Raw genomic sequence first — 17,967 nt, 5'->3', positions numbered from 1 at the left:
CCTTTTAATTTGGGGAGTATTTTATTTTATTCTTGCTCCGTGATATATTATTCTACTCCGTGAAATATTCAAATTAAATCATAGGCTATTTATTTAAGCCTAGATTTTCGAAATCCTCTTACTTCTCAACAAATTTAACGCCACTCCCCCATAATCTCTACCAAATCTTCCAAATCTTTATTTATTTAATTATTGGGATATTATTATTTGTGACTCTATAAATAGGAGAGAAACCCTAACCCTAGAGATCACAAAACCGGCGCCTCCCACTCCCAAAAATTTCGAAATCTTCTCCCCCACTTTCTCTAAGTTTTCTTCAAAATTTCTTCAAGATTTCTTCATCAATTGAGAAGAATTCAAGTGAAATTCAAGAGATTATTGAAGAATCAAGACTAATTCCTTGTTTCTACCGTTCGTTCTATTGGAAAAGGTACTTTAAATATTGATCTTCTCTTCTTCTACCGATTAATCGGTATTCTTGAGTTCACATGCATTTAGATGAGTGAAAGGGAAATAAAGTGATGAAATTTGGGATGCATGGATGTGTGTGTGTTTTTGACCGTGTGTGTGTGTGTGTGTGTGTGTGCACGCCTCGGTCGGCATGCACAAGTGTGATGATCGTGTGCGTATGTTGTGTGTGTGGAACACTCATGCGTGACACGATTTAATGGTGAATTTGGAGTTGTTATTTGAATAAAAATGATATGCTAATCATACATTAATTTTGATTGATGATTTTAAAAATAATCGATGGGAAAAAGGGAAACGTGAGATCATGCATGATTTGAAATCCATGATTGAAACTGATTTGGGATACGCCTAATTTAAAGGTGATACTTCGCGCTCTCAGCGTGATAAACGAGGAGAAGAGAATTCTATCGAGCTAAACCTACGAGGTGGGCTTTCTTTTAAAATAAGGACATTGTCCTAAACTGATATTGATGAGAATGAAAGATGTGTTATCATGCCTTGATTTGTTTTGTCGTGCCTATCCCTCGTGGCTATGCCACTATTGTTATAATCGAATTCGGATCCTTGTAGAGCCGCAAACTCTACTTGGGTTAGTGTACACCAATGTTAGACCGAGAGTCAGCGTACGGGTTGGCCGGTCTAGTGACCTGGATTGCGGCCGCATTCCTTGTCATGTAGAATGAGGATATGGTAAACGTCTATGAGAAAAATAGTTGCGCGACCGTGATATTTGAGAAAGAAGATATTTTGGTGCCTCGGGTCTTTCTAAAGTTAAAACCCCGACGGACACTTGAAAATGGCATGATAATAACTATATTTGTGATAAAACTGTTTTCGGCAATGAGCCCATTGAGTATGATTATCGTACTCAGCCCTGCATGTGTTTTCCTTATGTGCAGGTTGAGTGGTGACGAGCGGGCGGCGGTGTTGAGTGGAGAATAATAAAATGATCTGTTGGTACTTAAGGTGTCGTTGTGTCCTCATACATAGCCTCACTTCTTTCTTGGTCGCTTCCGCTATTGATTATGAAAACTGTGATCTTTTGTTGGGATAAATACTTCTATTCTTTTATTTTCATGGGTATGTTTTGGAATATGAACAGTTAGAAATATTCTTTTTGAGGAACTTGGTTGAGCTTTTATTTCAATAAATCTTTTGATGAATTCCTTTGCTAAGGCATTATTCTTCCTCTACTTAGTTGTACCTTAAATGCTTTGGTCAAATCCCTTTCTTTTGAAACCCTAGGTTATGATCTTTGATGCTTTTAAGTCTACCTAGTTAGCGAACGCCGCATTTATTATACCCTAAATGGGCGGGTCGTTACAGTTGGTATCAGAGCCTCAGTTCTTTTCGCTTTGGACCCAAGAGTCTTGTTGAATTGAAATCTGAAATTTGTGTAAATTGATTAATTGATAATCGTCGAAGGCTCAACACCGCAACTCGTCTCCGCTCAACCACGATGAATGAGGTAACAAGTATCTCTTGAATATTGATTTGAATTATGAATTATGGGAAGTTGAAGCGAATGGGAGATTGTTGATATATATTTGGAAAATTGTGATGATTATGCTTGCATGTGAACTTGCAAAATGTGATTATGCAAAATAAATGTTGTTATGCAAGTGATTATATGTTGAGACTGTTATGAGTTGAACAATAAAACTCTATGAAATCCTATATGATTGTGATTTGCGTGAAATGTGATGAACAACCTTTATGAGAAGGAACTTGAGCACGCTGCTATACATAGTTGTAAGTCGTGTCGTGAATGAAAAATTTTGTGATAATATCGAACTTGGAGGCACCAAACGCCGAATACGAGGCGAGCGACTTATGAGAACGAATTGCGAAGCGTTGAAACGCGAAAATATATATATATATATATATACACACCTTTTGGCACGGAAAGGAAATTCCGTTATTTCTTGATATGATATTATCTTCACACCTCCGTCGTTCGACGCATACACATATATATATATATATATATATATATATATATATATATATATATCCATCGTACTCTCAGCATCAGTTGAAATCTTATACACTATTGATATTTTCTTCGATCCTTGTTCTGATGCTGAGATTTCTTTTGTAGATGCCCAATCATTATTATGCACCGATGCGCGATCGTTACGCAAAGAACAAGGTTTTCCCTGTCGAAACCTACCAAGAGTTTGAGTGGGATGGAAAGTCCTTTCTCCTAACCTACGTCACCGAATTCTACGATCTTTGGATGGATGCATACGCGTATGGAGGAGTTACCCACCACGCGGGGATCTCGAGATTGATCCACACTCTGCCGAGTCCTTGGAGCGAATGGACTGCCCAAGCTGCATTGCCATATACGTGGTTCAGTCCGCCGGAGTACAAGCCTCGAGGCGATATAATCGGATTGATTGGAGTGCTACTCCCAGCCATGGCAGCTGCGAGGGATGGACCGCCGCTTAGTCCCCCAGCGCACAAGTATCCGCCAGGCCAAGCTCGCCGATGGAGGTATCGTCGCGATAAGGAGCCGCATGTTGATCGTGTCCCTAATAGGCCAAGGCTTAAGGCTAATGTGGCTCATCCTTTGGTTATCCACGGAAATGTGGAGGACATGCGTGCGATAACACCGCCGCCCCCGGATGTTGGTGAATATGGCGAGAATGAGGGACCGGACGAGGAAGGACCCGCTTTTTGGAGATGGATGAGGACGATGACCCCGAGGAGGATATGAACGACATCGACTAGGAGTGATAGTCGTGGAATATTTGTTTTGGCTTCCCCCATGTTTTTGGATTGATTTGCTACCTTATGATTTTTGCTACTCTTCCGTTTTTCTGCTGCTTTTGATACTAAGACCTCTTTGAGGCGACGTTTTTGATTAATATGCCATGGGGAGATATTTTTATACAATGGATTGCCTTTCGTACATGGTACAAATTATCAATCACTATGTTATCATGCCATCACATCATGCCTCTTGTCGCACCACCATTTTTGAATACCTTATGGCGCCTTGTAATCGCCACTTGAAATTGTACAACTGCTTCTTAAGTGCAATTACCTTGATAATATGAGACATTGATCTTTTGAGTGACCTTGATGCAACCAAATTTTATAATCATAATTGACACTACTCTTTGCAATCCGTCTATGTGACGAACTTTTGATATCTTGCGCTTGGCCATATATTCCAAAACAATTGAACCATGAACCTTGTTATTTCAACTATACCATGTGACTATCGTTAGAATCATGGGAATAATTTTTGTGTTGATAAATCAGAATGCCGCCAAGACGCCATAACCGTCAACCGACACCTCCACCTTCAAGTGAGGAGAGTGACACGGTCGATTCCGACACCGCCGCCTCCCCCACCCCCGGTTAATAGGGAAGTAGTGAAGCTGTTTTTGGAACAGAAACCGCCCGTGTTCGATGGACTTGGAGAACCGGCCAAAGCCGAATCTTGGATCCGCGCGATAGAGCGTATCTTCACAATCTTGGGATGCAATGATAGGGAACGGATGAGTTGCGTTACTCATCAGCTAACCGAGGCAGCCGACTTTTGGTGGGATACAAGAATAAAGACCTTGACACAAGGTCAAGTGGAAGCAATGACGTGGGACGATTTCAAGACCGAGCTATACAACAAGTATGTGCCGAAAAGCTACCGGAAAGCGAAGGCATCCGAGTTCAACAATCTGACGCAAGGACGCATGACGGTGACAGAGTATGATCGAACGCTCAACAGCATGACCCGATACGCCCCTGATCAAGTCGACACAGACGAGAAGCTGTCGGACAAGTTCCGCGAGGGGCTAAGGTCCGAGATAAAGATGTCATTGGCCAGTCGAGGGAGACTCGCATACGCTAAAGCTTTAGCACTCGCGTTGGATATTGAGGCAGCAATGCCTAAGGAGAAAGCTAAGGAGATTGCAACTTCGTCGTTACCCCCACCGCACTACTCCAGAGAGAAACGGAAGTGGGATGAGCAGAGGAATTCGCACGATGGAAAGCGACGCCAGCCGAGTCAGCATCGACCCCATCACGGAGGAGGGCAGCATACGTCTAGCCAGAGAGGAGACTACCGACCTAGGGCACCACAATGCAATGTGTGCTCTAAGTATCATTTCGGAGAATGCCGATACCAGAACGTGATCAAGTGCTACACTTGTGGAGGAAACGGTCATTTTTTCAGGGAGTGTCCAAATAACAAAAGAGGATCGGGATCAAGGCAGAACGATCAGGGATCCCGTCAGCCAACTAGGGCACCGCAGAATGAATCTGGAGGGAATAGCGACTCATCATCGCGACAACCACAACCTCAGCGCCCCAGACTTCCTCCCCAAGTTAGAGCGTTCGCGTTGGAGCAAAAGAAGCCGAAGAAAGAGCAAGAGGATCGTGAAAAAGGGAATTTGACAGGTATGGGCGAAATTCTCAACACCCCTGTTGTTGTGTTGTTTGATACGGGCGCGTCGCACTCGTTTATATCTGAACTATGTGTGCATACTTTGAGCTTGCCTATTAGCGAATCTGAACGTAGAATGATGGTGTCCTCACCAGTAGGAGGAATGATAGAAATATCTAGAACGTGCCCTAATGTAGAAATTGTTATGGGAGAACTTAAGATAGTTGCTCACGACTTGCGAGTCATAAAAATGGAGGATATCGATATAATCCTGGGAATGGACTGGTTGACAACGAACTTTGCGACGATTCGTTGTAAGGAGAGGCAAGTATCTCTACAAGCTCCGGGAAGAGAACCCACCATATACCACGGAATCGCGATGAACCGGCGAACCGCCATCATATCCGCGCTGCAGGCGACTGCAATGATGAAAAAAGGGCGAACTGCCTATCTTGTCTACCTCCATGGAGAGGAGAAGAACGAGGAGAGGATGGAAGATGTTGCTGCTGTGAAAGATTTTCCCGACGTTTTTCCAGAAGTGTTACCTGGACCACCGCCAGATCGACAATTGGAGTTCACGATTGACCTTGAACCGGGAGCTGCACCCGTATCCAAGGCACCGTATAGAATGGCGCCAAAGGAGTTGGAGGAGTTAAAGGTACAACTCCAAGAACTCATGGACTTAGGTTTCATTAGACCTAGTGTCTCGCCATGGGGTGCGCCAGTACTTTTCGTGAAGAAGAAGGACGGATCGATGAGGATGTGCATCGATTATAGGGAGTTAAACAAGTTGACTCTAAAGAACAAGTATCCACTGCCGAGGATAGATGACTTGTTTGATCAACTGCGAGGAGCAGGAGTCTTTTCAAAGATGGACTTGAGGTCCGGATATCACCAACTACGAGTTCGAAGGGAGGATATACCTAAGACTGCGTTTCGTACGAGATATGGACACTACGAATTCATTGTGATGCCGTTCGGCCTAACGAATGCCCCAGCAGTATTCATGGACTTAATGAATCGAATATTCCATCCGTTTTTGGATAAATTCGTTTTAGTCTTCATCGATGACGTTCTAGTCTACTCAAAGAACGAGAAGGAGCATGAAGAGCACCTACGAATTACGTTGGAAACGTTGAGGACCGAGAAGTTGTACGCCAAATTCAGCAAGTGTGAATTTTGGCTAAAGGAAGTGAATTTTCTAGGACACATTGTGTCGGCAGAAGGAATTCGAGTGGACCCCGCCAAGGTCGAGGCGGTACAGCGATGGAAGTCGCCGTCAACATCAAACGAAATTCGGAGTTTCCTAGGATTGGCAGGATACTACCGAAGATTCATTGAAGGATTCTCCAAGATAGCGAGACCAATGACGCAACAACTCAAGAAAGGAGTCAAAGTGAATTGGACCCCAGAGTGTGAAGCAAGCTTTCAACTCTTGAAGGAAAAGTTGACAACCGCGCCAGTGTTAGCTGTGCCCGAGTCTGGAGTGAATTACGTAGTCTGCACCGATGCTTCGAAGGTTGGACTAGGATGCGTGTTGATGCAAAACAACAAGGTGATCGCCTATGCGTCACGACAATTAAGACCACACGAGTTGAATTACCCAACGCACGATTTGGAGTTAGCAGCAGTGGTACATGCCCTAAAGATTTGGAGGCATCATCTCTACGGAGTTAGATGTGAAATCTTTACGGACCACAAGAGCTTAAAGTATTTCTTCGAGCAAAGAGACCTGAATATGCGACAACGAAGATGGCTCGAATTAGTGAAGGACTACGATTGTGGCATTAACTACCACCCCGGCAAAGCGAATGTTGTGGCAGATGCTTTGAGCCGTAGAGATCATTCGCAAGTGGCTACATTCCTAACGGAAGAGGAGAGCTTGATACGAGAATTTAGCAAAATGCGATTAGAAGTGATAAGAGCACCCGAAACAGTGGAAGGACGAATTGCCACGTTGGTGGTTAAGCCAGATCTGAAAACAAGAATCGTTGCAGCACAACGAATGGATGCGGAACTCGAGGAAATCCGAGTGGAAGTAAGGACCGGTGAATCCGGAAAATTTAGTGAAGAGTCCGACAACGCCCTCACCTTTGAAGGAAGGTTGTGTGTGCCAAACAACGAGGAGCTCAAGAGCGAGATCATGAGTGAAGCTCATGAAACTCCATACACTGCTCACCCTGGAAGTACGAAGATGTACCAAGACTTGAAAAAGTCCTTTTGGTGGAATGGCATGAAGAGAGATATCGCGGCATTTGTAGAACGTTGTTTAGCCTACCAACAGGTGAAGGCATTACATCAACGACCGCATGGGAAATTACAACCATTGGAGATACCCGAGTGGAAATGGGAGCATATCGCCATGGATTTTGTGACAGCCTTGCCAAAGACCCTAAGTGGGAACACCGCAATTTGGGTGATTATAGATCGCCTTACCAAGACTGCGCATTTCATACCGATTTCGGTAACTCATGGATCGAGCAAGCTGGCTCGTATCTACATAAAAGAGATCGTGCGATTGCACGGAGTCCCAGTGACAATTACGTCCGATCGTGACCCGAAGTTCACATCGAAATTTTGGATTAGTCTACAGCGCGAGTTGGGAACGCAACTGAATTTCAGCACGGTATTTCACCCGCAATCTGATGGGCAATCCGAGAGGACGATCCAAACTCTCGAGGATATGTTGAGAGCCGTGATACTCGACCGCGGTGGAAGTTGGGAGACCGTACTACCGCTAATTGAATTTGCATACAATAACAGCTTCCAAGCAACAATCAATATGGCTCCTTATGAAGCCTTATACGGAAGAAAATGTAGATCACCGCTCTATTGGGATGAAGTTGGCGAGCGACGGGTGCTAGGACCCGATGCAGTCGAGGAAATGATAGAAGTCGTACGACAAATTCGTGCTAGAATAAAGGAAGCTCAGGACAGACAAAAGTCATACGCTGACGTCCGACGGACCGACCTACAATTCCAAGCCGGTGATAAAGTCTTTCTCAAAGTGTCCCCGTCGAGAGGGATAACACGTTTTGGTGTTAAGGGAAAATTAAAACCACGTTTTATCGGGCCTTACGAAATTCTAGAAGGAATAGGACCCGTAGCCTATCGATTGGCGCTACCGCCAAGTCTTGCAAACGTGCACAACGTCTTTCACGTATCGCAGTTGCGAAAATATGTGTTCGATCCAAAGCATGTGATTCACTACGAAGAAGTCGCGTTGAATTCCGACTTGAGCTATGAAGAGAGACCCCAAATGATCTTGGACCGGAAGGTTCAGAATTTGAGAAATAAATCTATTGCTAGCGTGAAAGTGCTATGGAGGAACCACGATTACGAAGAAGCCACATGGGAGCTTGAGGACAAGATGAAGGAACTGTACCCGGAACTTTTTCCATGAGGTACCAAATTTCGGGACGAAATTTCTTTTAAGGGTGGTGGAATGTAACGCCCCACTTTTTCAAACCCTAATTTTCGGATTATAAAATTTTTGCATTAAATGCCTTAAATGCTATGATATGTGAATTATTTGATGAGAAATTAATTGCATAGTGTCTTTGTGACCTAATTGCGTATGGGATTTTTGATTGAGTTGAATAGTCAACTTGTTGAAATGTTGACGTGGCTATTGAATAGTCAAAGATAGGAAAAATATGACGTGGCCGTTGAAAGGTCAATGCGTTGAGAAAAAGAAGAGAAACTGAAGAAATTATTTGATTGGAATATGTGAATATTTGATGCGGAGTAATATAATTGTGGGGAATTATTTTGCTAAGGGATGAGTGAGAAAAATAATAGGAGCATTTCTTAAACCATGTAGAATTTTCGGCCATTATATATTGGAGAAGAAATAATATTATTCTTGGATTTAATTATTTGTTTGGGATAATTATCCAAATTAAATCCAAAGTCCAAATACTCTATAATTCCTACATGGAATTTTCGAAATTATCACCTTTGATATTCATGAGATTTTCGAAAATCTCATCTAGAAAGGAGGGAGGATTTATTTGTTATTTTATTGATTCCTTATTTATTCTATTCCATGAATAAATATAAATATGCTAAAATATCCTAGCATATCTTGCCATATCTAAGAAAATCTTACCATATCCTAATTGAATTAGGATTTGAATTTATTCCTTTTGAAGATTGGAAAATCACGCCACTTCTCCTTTTAATTTGGGGAGTATTTTATTTTATTCTTGCTCCGTGATATATTATTCTACTCCGTGAAATATTCAAATTAAATCATAGGCTATTTATTTAAGCCTAGATTTTCGAAATCCTCTTACTTCTCAACAAATTTAACGCCACTCCCCCATAATCTCTACCAAATCTTCCAAATCTTTATTTATTTAATTATTGGGATATTATTATTTGAGACTCTATAAATAGGAGAGAAACCCTAACCCTAGAGATCACAAAACCGGCGCCTCCCACTCCCAAAAATTTCGAAATCTTCTCCCCCACTTTCTCTAAGTTTTCTTCAAGTTTTCTTCAAGATTTCTTCATCAATTGAGAAGAATTCAAGTGAAATTCAAGAGATTATTGAAGAATCAAGACTAATTCCTTGTTTCTACCGTTCGTTCTTTTGGAAAAGGTACTTTAAATATTGATCTTCTCTTCTTCTACCGATTAATCGGTATTCTTGAGTCCACATGCATTTAGATGAGTGAAGGGGAAATAAAGTGATGAAATTTGGGATGCATGGATGTGTGTGTGTTTTTTACCATGTGTGTGTGTGTGTGTGTGTGCACGCCTCGGTCGGCGTGCACAAGTGTGATGATCGTGTGCGTATGTTGTGTGTGTGGAACACTCATGCGTGACACGATTTAATGGTGAATTTGGAGTTGTTATTTGAATAAAAATGATATGCTAATCATACATTAATTTTGATTGATGATTTTAAAAATAATCGATGGGAAAAAGGGAAACGTGAGATCATGCATGATTTGAAATCCATGATTGAAACTGATTTGGGATACGCCTAATTTAAAGGTGATACTTCGCGCTCTCAGCGTGATAAACGAGGAGAAGAGAATTCTATCAAGCTAAACCTACGAGGTGGGCTTTCTTTTAAAATAAGGACATTGTCCTAAACTGATATTGATGAGAATGAAAGATGTGTTATCATGCCTTGATTTGTTTTGTCGTGCCTATCCCTCGTGGCTATGCCACTATTGTTATAATCGAATTCGGATCCTTGTAGAGCCGCAAACTCTACTTGGGTTAGTGTACACCAATGTTAGACCGAGAGTCAGCGTACGGGTTGGCCGGTCTAGTGACCTGGATTGCGGCCGCATTCCTTGTCATGTAGAATGAGGATATGGTAAACGTCTATGAGAAAAATGGTTGCGCGACCGTGATATTTGAGAAAGAAGATATTTTGGTGCCTCGGGTCTTTCTAAAGTTAAAACCCCGACGGACACTTGAAAATGGCATGATAATAACTATATTTGTGATAAAACTGTTTTCGGCAATGAGCCCATTGAGTATGATTATCGTACTCAGCCCTGCATGTGTTTTCCTTATGTGCAGGTTGAGTGGTGACGAGCGGGCGGCGGTGTTGAGTGGAGAATAATAAAATGATCTGTTGGTACTTAAGGTGTCGTTGTGTCCTCATACATAGCCTCACTTCTTTCTTGGTCGCTTCCGCTATTGATTATGAAAACTGTGATCTTTTGTTGGGATAAATACTTCTATTCTTTTATTTTCATGGGTATGTTTTGGAATATGAACAGTTAGAAATATTCTTTTTGAGGAACTTGGTTGAGCTTTTATTTCAATAAATCTTTTGATGAATTCCTTTGCTAAGGCATTATTCTTCCTCTACTTAGTTGTACCTTAAATGCTTTGGTCAAATCCCTTTCTTTTGAAACCCTAGGTTATGATCTTTGATGCTTTTAAGTCTACCTAGTTAGCGAACGCCGCATTTATTATACCCTAAATGGGCGGGTCGTTACATGTGTTCTTGCTGCTATATGTGGATGAGATGCTTATTATGGGTCCTTGCATTAAGTCTGTTAAACATGTGCAATCTGCTCTTTGTGGTAATTTTGACATGAAAGACCTTGGTGATGCTAAAAAGATTTTGGGGATCAATATCCTAAGGGATAGGAAGTCCTCATCTCTGATCCTTCATCAGAAGCCTTATGTGCAAAAAATTCTTGATAAGTTTAATATGATTGGTGCTAAAACTGCTTCTTTTCCTTTAGCTGCTCATTTCTTGCTAAGTAAGGATCTTTGTCCTAAAACTGAGTCTGATATGAAAGCTTTGAAGAAGGTCCCTTATTCTAATGCTATAGGCTCTGTAATGTATCTTATGGTTAGTACTAGGCCTGATATTGCCTATGTTGTTTCATGCTTAAGTAGATACATGTCTAATCCTGGACCTGTGCATTGGGAAGCTCTTAAATGGTTGCTTAGGTATCTGAAACATACTTCAAAGTATGGTCTGTGTTTCACTAAGTGTGATGATGGTGTTGAGCTATGTGGTTTTGTTGATTCTAACTATGCTAATGACAAGGACAAGAGAAAGTCCACTACTTCCTATGTGTTTACTGTGTGTAGGTCTTGTGTTAGTTGGAAATCACAATTGCAGCACATAGTTGCCCTCTCCACTACTGAGTCAGAATATATAGTCATCACAGAGGCTATGAAGGAGGCTATATGGTTAAAGGGAGTTCTCTCTGAACTCAAATTCTTGCATAATACTCCTGTTTTTTATTCTGATAGTCAGTCTGTCATACAATTGTGCAAAAATCTTGTTTTTCATGATAGAACCAAGCATATAGATGTTAGGTTCCATTTCATTAGAGATGTTGTTGAAAAATGTGAGATTTTATTGCATAAAGTGCATACTGATAAAAACCCTGCAGACATGGGCACTAAGTGCTTACCTGTGGAAAAATTGCTCATTTGCATTAAAAGGCTGCATTTTGATTGTGGTTAGCATGTGCATCTGCATGTCCCGGGGGAAAGACCTTGATGATTCATTAAGCCTTGGCTTAGTTGAGATCACAAGGCAACTAAAAGCCCTCTAAGACTAATTGGCTTGTCATCTGGTGTCTTGTGAGGCAACCTGGTTTATTCCTTGACTAATGAGCTGTTTCTAACTCTTCGGTGTCAGGAATGAACCTTGTAGGCTGTGATGAAGCAATGTAAAGGACCAAGCTCTCCTCTTTCTATCCGATAAGGTCCAAGGTGGAGCATGTGAGACTTAATGGACCATATCTGAATAATGGTGTCTTGGGCTTGGATGTGTTCAGCCCAATGACTTATTAATTCTGGGCCCAAAGCTTTAGGCCTGGTTGGTCGTTGCCTTACTCTCTAGAGTGGCTGGCTTGCTGCCACGTTGCAACTCCACGCGGATCGCCCCTCCTCGCCGTTGGATGTTGAGTGTGTTAGTTTTGTGAGTAATAACTGAGGAGTCTCTTAGACTCTCTCATTCATTCTACACTACACACTCTTTCTCTTCAACTCTCTCTCTCTCTTCAACTCTCTCTCTCTCTCTGGCGATTTTTCTAGGGTTTCCATTCTTCGTCTGAGATCTTCTCTTCGAGTGTTTCTCTGAGCCTTTCAGAGTGTTTCAACCGGTGAAATCACTAGCAGAGGTTACCTCTTCGGTGGCCTTGCGAAGTCCAGCGCTAGGTCTAACTTGTTTGTTGGATCTGCTAAGTTGGAGGCGATTTAATTGTATTCTTGTGAGGATCTGTGAGTTCGTGAGTATTAGAGAGGTTCTCTCGGTGAAAAGGGGGTTGTGCGTGTTGAGACGGTAACGTTGGTAGCAATCAGTGAGGTCTTGGTAGATCTCTGATTCAGACGGTTTCACTACGCTCCTTTGGATAAATCAGTGTGATTGAGGAGGTCCTTGGCCCAGAGCATAGTCACATTGTGACCTGAGCCATATCCGCATATCTCTGATTTCTTGTCTCCTTTTCTGATTTGATTTAGACTCCTAGAGTCTTGTGTTGATTTACTGATCTATCTACTTGAGTGTGCAGGTACTAATTGGGCAAGGACTTGGATTCCAGATTGGTTGAAATCTTGGAATAGTTAGGGCTCCAATTAGGGTTCGATATCTGTGATAGTTAGATACCTCAGTGAGTTAGATTACTTGTAATCTTGTAACACCCTTGTATTTGGCTTGTAACTTCTGAGATTAGCCATCTCAGAATCCAATCAATAAAGAGGTCCCGGTAATTAGCGAATCTCGAGTGATCTGATCCCTACACTAACTTATCAAACGGGTTACATTGGGTGCGGTGTTTTCATCCCCATATTGAGTTAGGATTTCTTAAAAAAGTAATTAAATTTCCTAAACTATCTCCATGTTTGAGTTTGAATTATTTGTCTAATTTGAACTAGTATGTTTGTTGCTGGAGTAAGTCCGTTTGACCCTATGCCTAGTGGGCTAGGTCCGGTCCATTGCTTTTGTTGAACATTTAGAGCGTCTCTGGTGGCGCCCTTCCCACTAGAACTTCCACTACGACTTCCCACACAAAATTCATGCCACGTCATCACTAGGACTTCCCGCAATAAAATTAATAAATTCACAATTAAAATTAAAATTTACGGAATTAAAATTTCGACACGGGCCGTATTGATAGAGTTTTTTTATAAAAAAAAATTAAATAATAATTTTCGGCCGGACGTCCGACCTCGACGTCCTACCCACGCCACAGTGGCGGACGTCCGCCCGCCCGTGGGTCGGACGTCCGAGCCCATCTGACGGGCATATGGGACGGGCGTGTCCGCCCTTCGTCGCCACTACGGCGGACGTCCGATCGGACGTCGGCGATGTCCTACCGCGACGTCCGCCATTGGAGACGCTCTTAAACTCCATTCTACTTCTCGTTTTTATTTTATGCAATTACAACATATATCCTAAATTTTTACATCGATTAATTTTCATATATTATTTTGAATTAGTCATTATATTCTAATTTAATTTAAATTAAATAATAATTTCCGAATTTAATTTATTTATTTTTGTTTAGTAGTTATTGTTGTTTTTAGTTTTAAATTAATCTTATCTTTAATGATTAATGTGTTTTTTTAATTTTAACTAAATTTATTTTAATATTTTTAGTTTATTTTTTATATAATATCATAATTTAAATAAATCTATAAAATTGGAGAATAATAAAATATAATTTTCATTAAAATACTAAGTTAGGAGCGGTATTTTATTAAAATGAGAAAATACATATATGAAATCCTAAAATTGTTCAATTGGAAGTGATAAAGGGAATAATATAAATTGTACAATTACTATTTACTAGTAGTTGTGGCCCAAGTTTGCACAAATGTATTTGAGTAGATCGTGTTGGAGTATGTTGTGGTTGGCGGAATTGCGAGACAACTCTTGGCAGCGTAGGTATTCACGGAATGATGTCGGTGTGGGGTTAGTTGCAGTACACACTGGGAATATTTTTGTTGAATCAATCAAGAGTGGTTTGTCATCGTCTTCAGTTTTCATATTGTGCATTATAACGAACGCATGCAAGATGTTGACAAGTAATCCCTCCGTTCCAAGGAAGACGACCCATGTCTTGGATAGCACGGAGTTTTATGCAGTTTTAATAGTGTGTTCAGTGGAAAGAGTAAAGTAGAGAGAATGAATAAAGTAGAAATAAAAGTGTTTTCATTTATAAAAATGGGTCATTTTGGATGAGACAAACCAAAATGAAAAGTAAGTCATTTTTAATGGGACAGATAGAGTACTTCCCAAAACTTCAGCCCGAACCTTTTGATGATGGCCAAACGTGCTTATTTTAAAATTTAAAATTCAAACATTTGCATTATTTTAAAAAATGAAAAATAATAAATCTGAAAATCACACCCACGCACACCAAGGAGGGAGGACGTGTGGGGTAACAACATCACCGCAAGCGTGTTTATTAATCGATTTTCTATTGTTTGAATTGGAAAATGGGCCGAGATATATTTTATACTAGATAATAGAAGTATATACTACAAAAAGAAATAAAGCATAAGAAAATAAATGACAACGTTTTCTCCATGTTGAAATGAAAATTATTTTTAATCCACCTTATGAATCAATGTCACTTCATCCCCACTGACTGTCGTGACAATTGTTGTTTTCAATGCCCAAAACTAATGTTGAATTAAAATCGACATAATCACATTTAATTAGACTTCAAATTTGCGTATCATTATCACAAATTATCATTATATTTTGGTATACTCCATAAGCACTATATAAAAGTAACGCATGTTTCATCACCTTTTTAATTCATTTTTCTTCGCGTTTCTTAAAATTCAAATTGTCATCAGGACCCACATTTTAGAACCAAGAAAGTAAAAAATGAATATATAGAGATATGAAATGAATCAATTCTGTTTTAGTAAATTGTCTACCTTGTAACATGGACAGTGTCCTTTAGTGCACACATGAGTAATTCAGCTTTAGAAGGTTCGAGAAGATCGTAGCCATGACATTCCCCTCCGGCATATTTTGACACTAGCGTCACACCCTTTGCCTCCATCGCCTTCTCGAATTCCTTCTGCCGGTCAATCAACGGATCGCCGCCGCAGCTCGTCGTCGTCACATTCCACCCTCTCTCCTTAAACAAACCTAAGCTCTGCGCCACCTTTCCCTTCATTGGATTACAGTACTCGTGGTCTCTATCAGCACCGGCCGGTAGCGACAACTCCCACATCAGATCCGTGGCCACAATCGGAAGAATCTTGTTATCGGCCAGCATCATCTCTGATGTCGTCCTCTCTACCCCGCCGAAGAAGGGCTGGTGTAGGATCAACCTGTTGATGAATGAAAGAAAAATAAATATAAAAATATTTCACATCAACAGAAAATAGAACTGAAATCACTATATAAATCTCATGAGCAGTCTTCCTATCATTATTTGGTTTTATGATGAAACCTGATACTTTATGATGCTACCAGATCAGGTCACTCTGACTATAGATCTAATTTAACTGAAACTAGAAAACGACTAAGATTTAAATTTGGGTCAAATCATTGGAAGGTTGGTCCAACCCAGTTAGAAAAAAGTCTAGTCTCTTCAAAGTTCAAGTTGAAGGATTTTGGAGAGAGTATTGACAAATGGAAAAAAAAAAAAAATACTCCCTCCTTTTGTATGGTAAATGAATATAAATTTAAACAATGTGCCACAAATTATTTGAATCTAAGACCTTTGGCTCTCTACCGTTTGACAAATTCACACACTCAAAATACTCCTCATTCCCATAAAAATAGACAGTCTTTTATTTTATTTTTTTTATTTTGTCCCATAGAAAATAGTTCATTTTTATTTTTGATAACTTTTTTCCTTTCTAATGAAATAAGCCACATTCTCCGGTGACAATACTCCAATCACTTTTTCTTTCTATGTCTCTCGTGCATACTAATTGTATATTAAAATTCATGTTATCTCAATAATATTTATTTGTATGGTACAACGAGAGTATAATAATATCTCATATGAGTATAAAGATAGATCTAAAATCAGTATATATATATAGATTTGTATTACAAACCCTTTGATCTCGAGCGGCTTGAGATCGTCCCCACACTCGGCCGCGCGCAGGCCGACATGGAGGGCAATGTTCGCGCCCGCGTCCGTGCCCATGACGTAGCAGCTGGAGCGGTCAGCGTAGTTGACGATCCACTCATCGGTGGTGGTCTTGGCCCACGAGAGGGCCTGCATGCAGTCGTCGTAGGCGGCCGGGAGGCGGTGCTCGGGTGCTAGCCGGTACTCGACCGATGCAACGAGGGCCGGGGTGGACAGGGCGAGCGTGGAGCAGAAGAGGTGGCACACGGCAGAGGCAGCGCTGAGGATGATGAAGCCGCCTCCGTGGGCGTAGATTATGAGAGGCAGCAATGTGGGCCCCGTGGTGGCGGGGTCGAGGGTTGTTCGAGGGAGGAAGAGGCGGAGGGAGGTGTTGGTGGATGGGTTCAGTGGGACGTCCTTGGTTAGGACCGGGGCAGGGGAGTTGGTGTCGGATAACGGTGGAGTTTTGGGCATGTCGATGGTTCGGGTAACAGAGCCGTCCGGGTTGCGGCTGAAGCCCAGGCCGCTGAGGGTGTCGTTGGACATGTCTTTTGAATTTAATTTTCTTGATTTTTTGTCTTTTGGAATATAAATGTGGAAGATCCTATGTTTAGTGATGAGAGCAAATGAGATCCGATTTGTATTGCTCTTAATTTGTTGGGTCACAAGATTTAAACATGCTGTTACTGTATATGAGAATTTGTAGTCTTAGATTGAAGTATAAAAGGCTCACTTTCGTTCAAAAAGGAGCAACCAAAATAAGTCATTTTTTGTTTAATAAATGACTTTGTGTCCAAGCTTGGCCCGTAGCTTAATTAATACCATGTGTTCAGTAGTTATATTCCAGTTATCATGAGTCTTTAGTATTGGGATTTACTAATGAATTCTACTGCCAAAATCTTATATACTCTCTATCCACGAACTTTTCATTCGTCTGTCAAAATTAGTCATACTCCCTCCGCTTCCCTATTAATTGACACGGGTTGACTTGACACAAATTTTATAAAATGTAGTGGAAAATGGGTGAAAAAAGTTAGTGGAATTTGAGTCCTACTTTTTTATATTGATTTTATATTAAAATGTGAATAAAACAAGTTAGTGGAATGTGAAATCTGTTATCAAAAGTAATCAAAAGTAAGGATGTCAATTAATTGGGGAGGGACGGAAAAAGAAATTGGTGTCAATTGATGGGGACGAAGGGATTACTGAAAATGAAAATTTACTCTAAGGCTACTTATTTTTTAATCTTTCTTTTCTATTTTATTCATATTCTCTACTCTGTCTCTTAGGAGTATTTTATACACTTTAAATCTTATATTTTACCACTTTTGCATTAAAATACGTGTTTAAAACACGTGTTGGTCGCCAATGTGACAATATTTAGGGTGTGCAACTCTCATTAGAGTACTCGAATCTCCATTTGAGACATTAACCAATCTACTTTGCTTCAAAGACTTCACATCGAACATTCTATATTATGCGAAGAACATTGTACTCCCTCCGCCCCACTTAAAATGCAATATTTGGGAATTGACACGAGATTTTATGTAGTGTTGT

The 17,967-nt window shown here is 40.8% G+C and overlaps 1 protein-coding gene across 1 annotated transcript; it reads right to left on the bottom strand.

Annotated features, from left to right (window-relative positions):
• Positions 1 to 15,157: 15,157 nt before the first annotated feature.
• LOC125203634 (carboxylesterase 1-like) lies at positions 15,158 to 16,956 on the bottom strand. Its single transcript, XM_048102026.2, has 2 exons — positions 16,397 to 16,956; positions 15,158 to 15,658 (listed from the first exon to the last, which is right to left on the bottom strand). Exons 1-2 carry the CDS (start codon positions 16,954 to 16,956, stop codon positions 15,253 to 15,255), a joined length of 966 nt encoding a protein of 321 aa, XP_047957983.1. The 3' UTR covers positions 15,158 to 15,252.
• Between the last annotated feature and the right edge of the window lie 1,011 nt (positions 16,957 to 17,967).

This window comes from Salvia hispanica, chromosome 6, assembly GCF_029641045.1.
Source record: "Salvia hispanica isolate PSC_SH4W2 chromosome 6, Shi_PSC_v1, whole genome shotgun sequence".
Taxonomy (NCBI): Eukaryota; Viridiplantae; Streptophyta; class Magnoliopsida; order Lamiales; family Lamiaceae; genus Salvia; species Salvia hispanica.
This window is presented reverse-complemented; position numbering and strand designations above follow the sequence as displayed.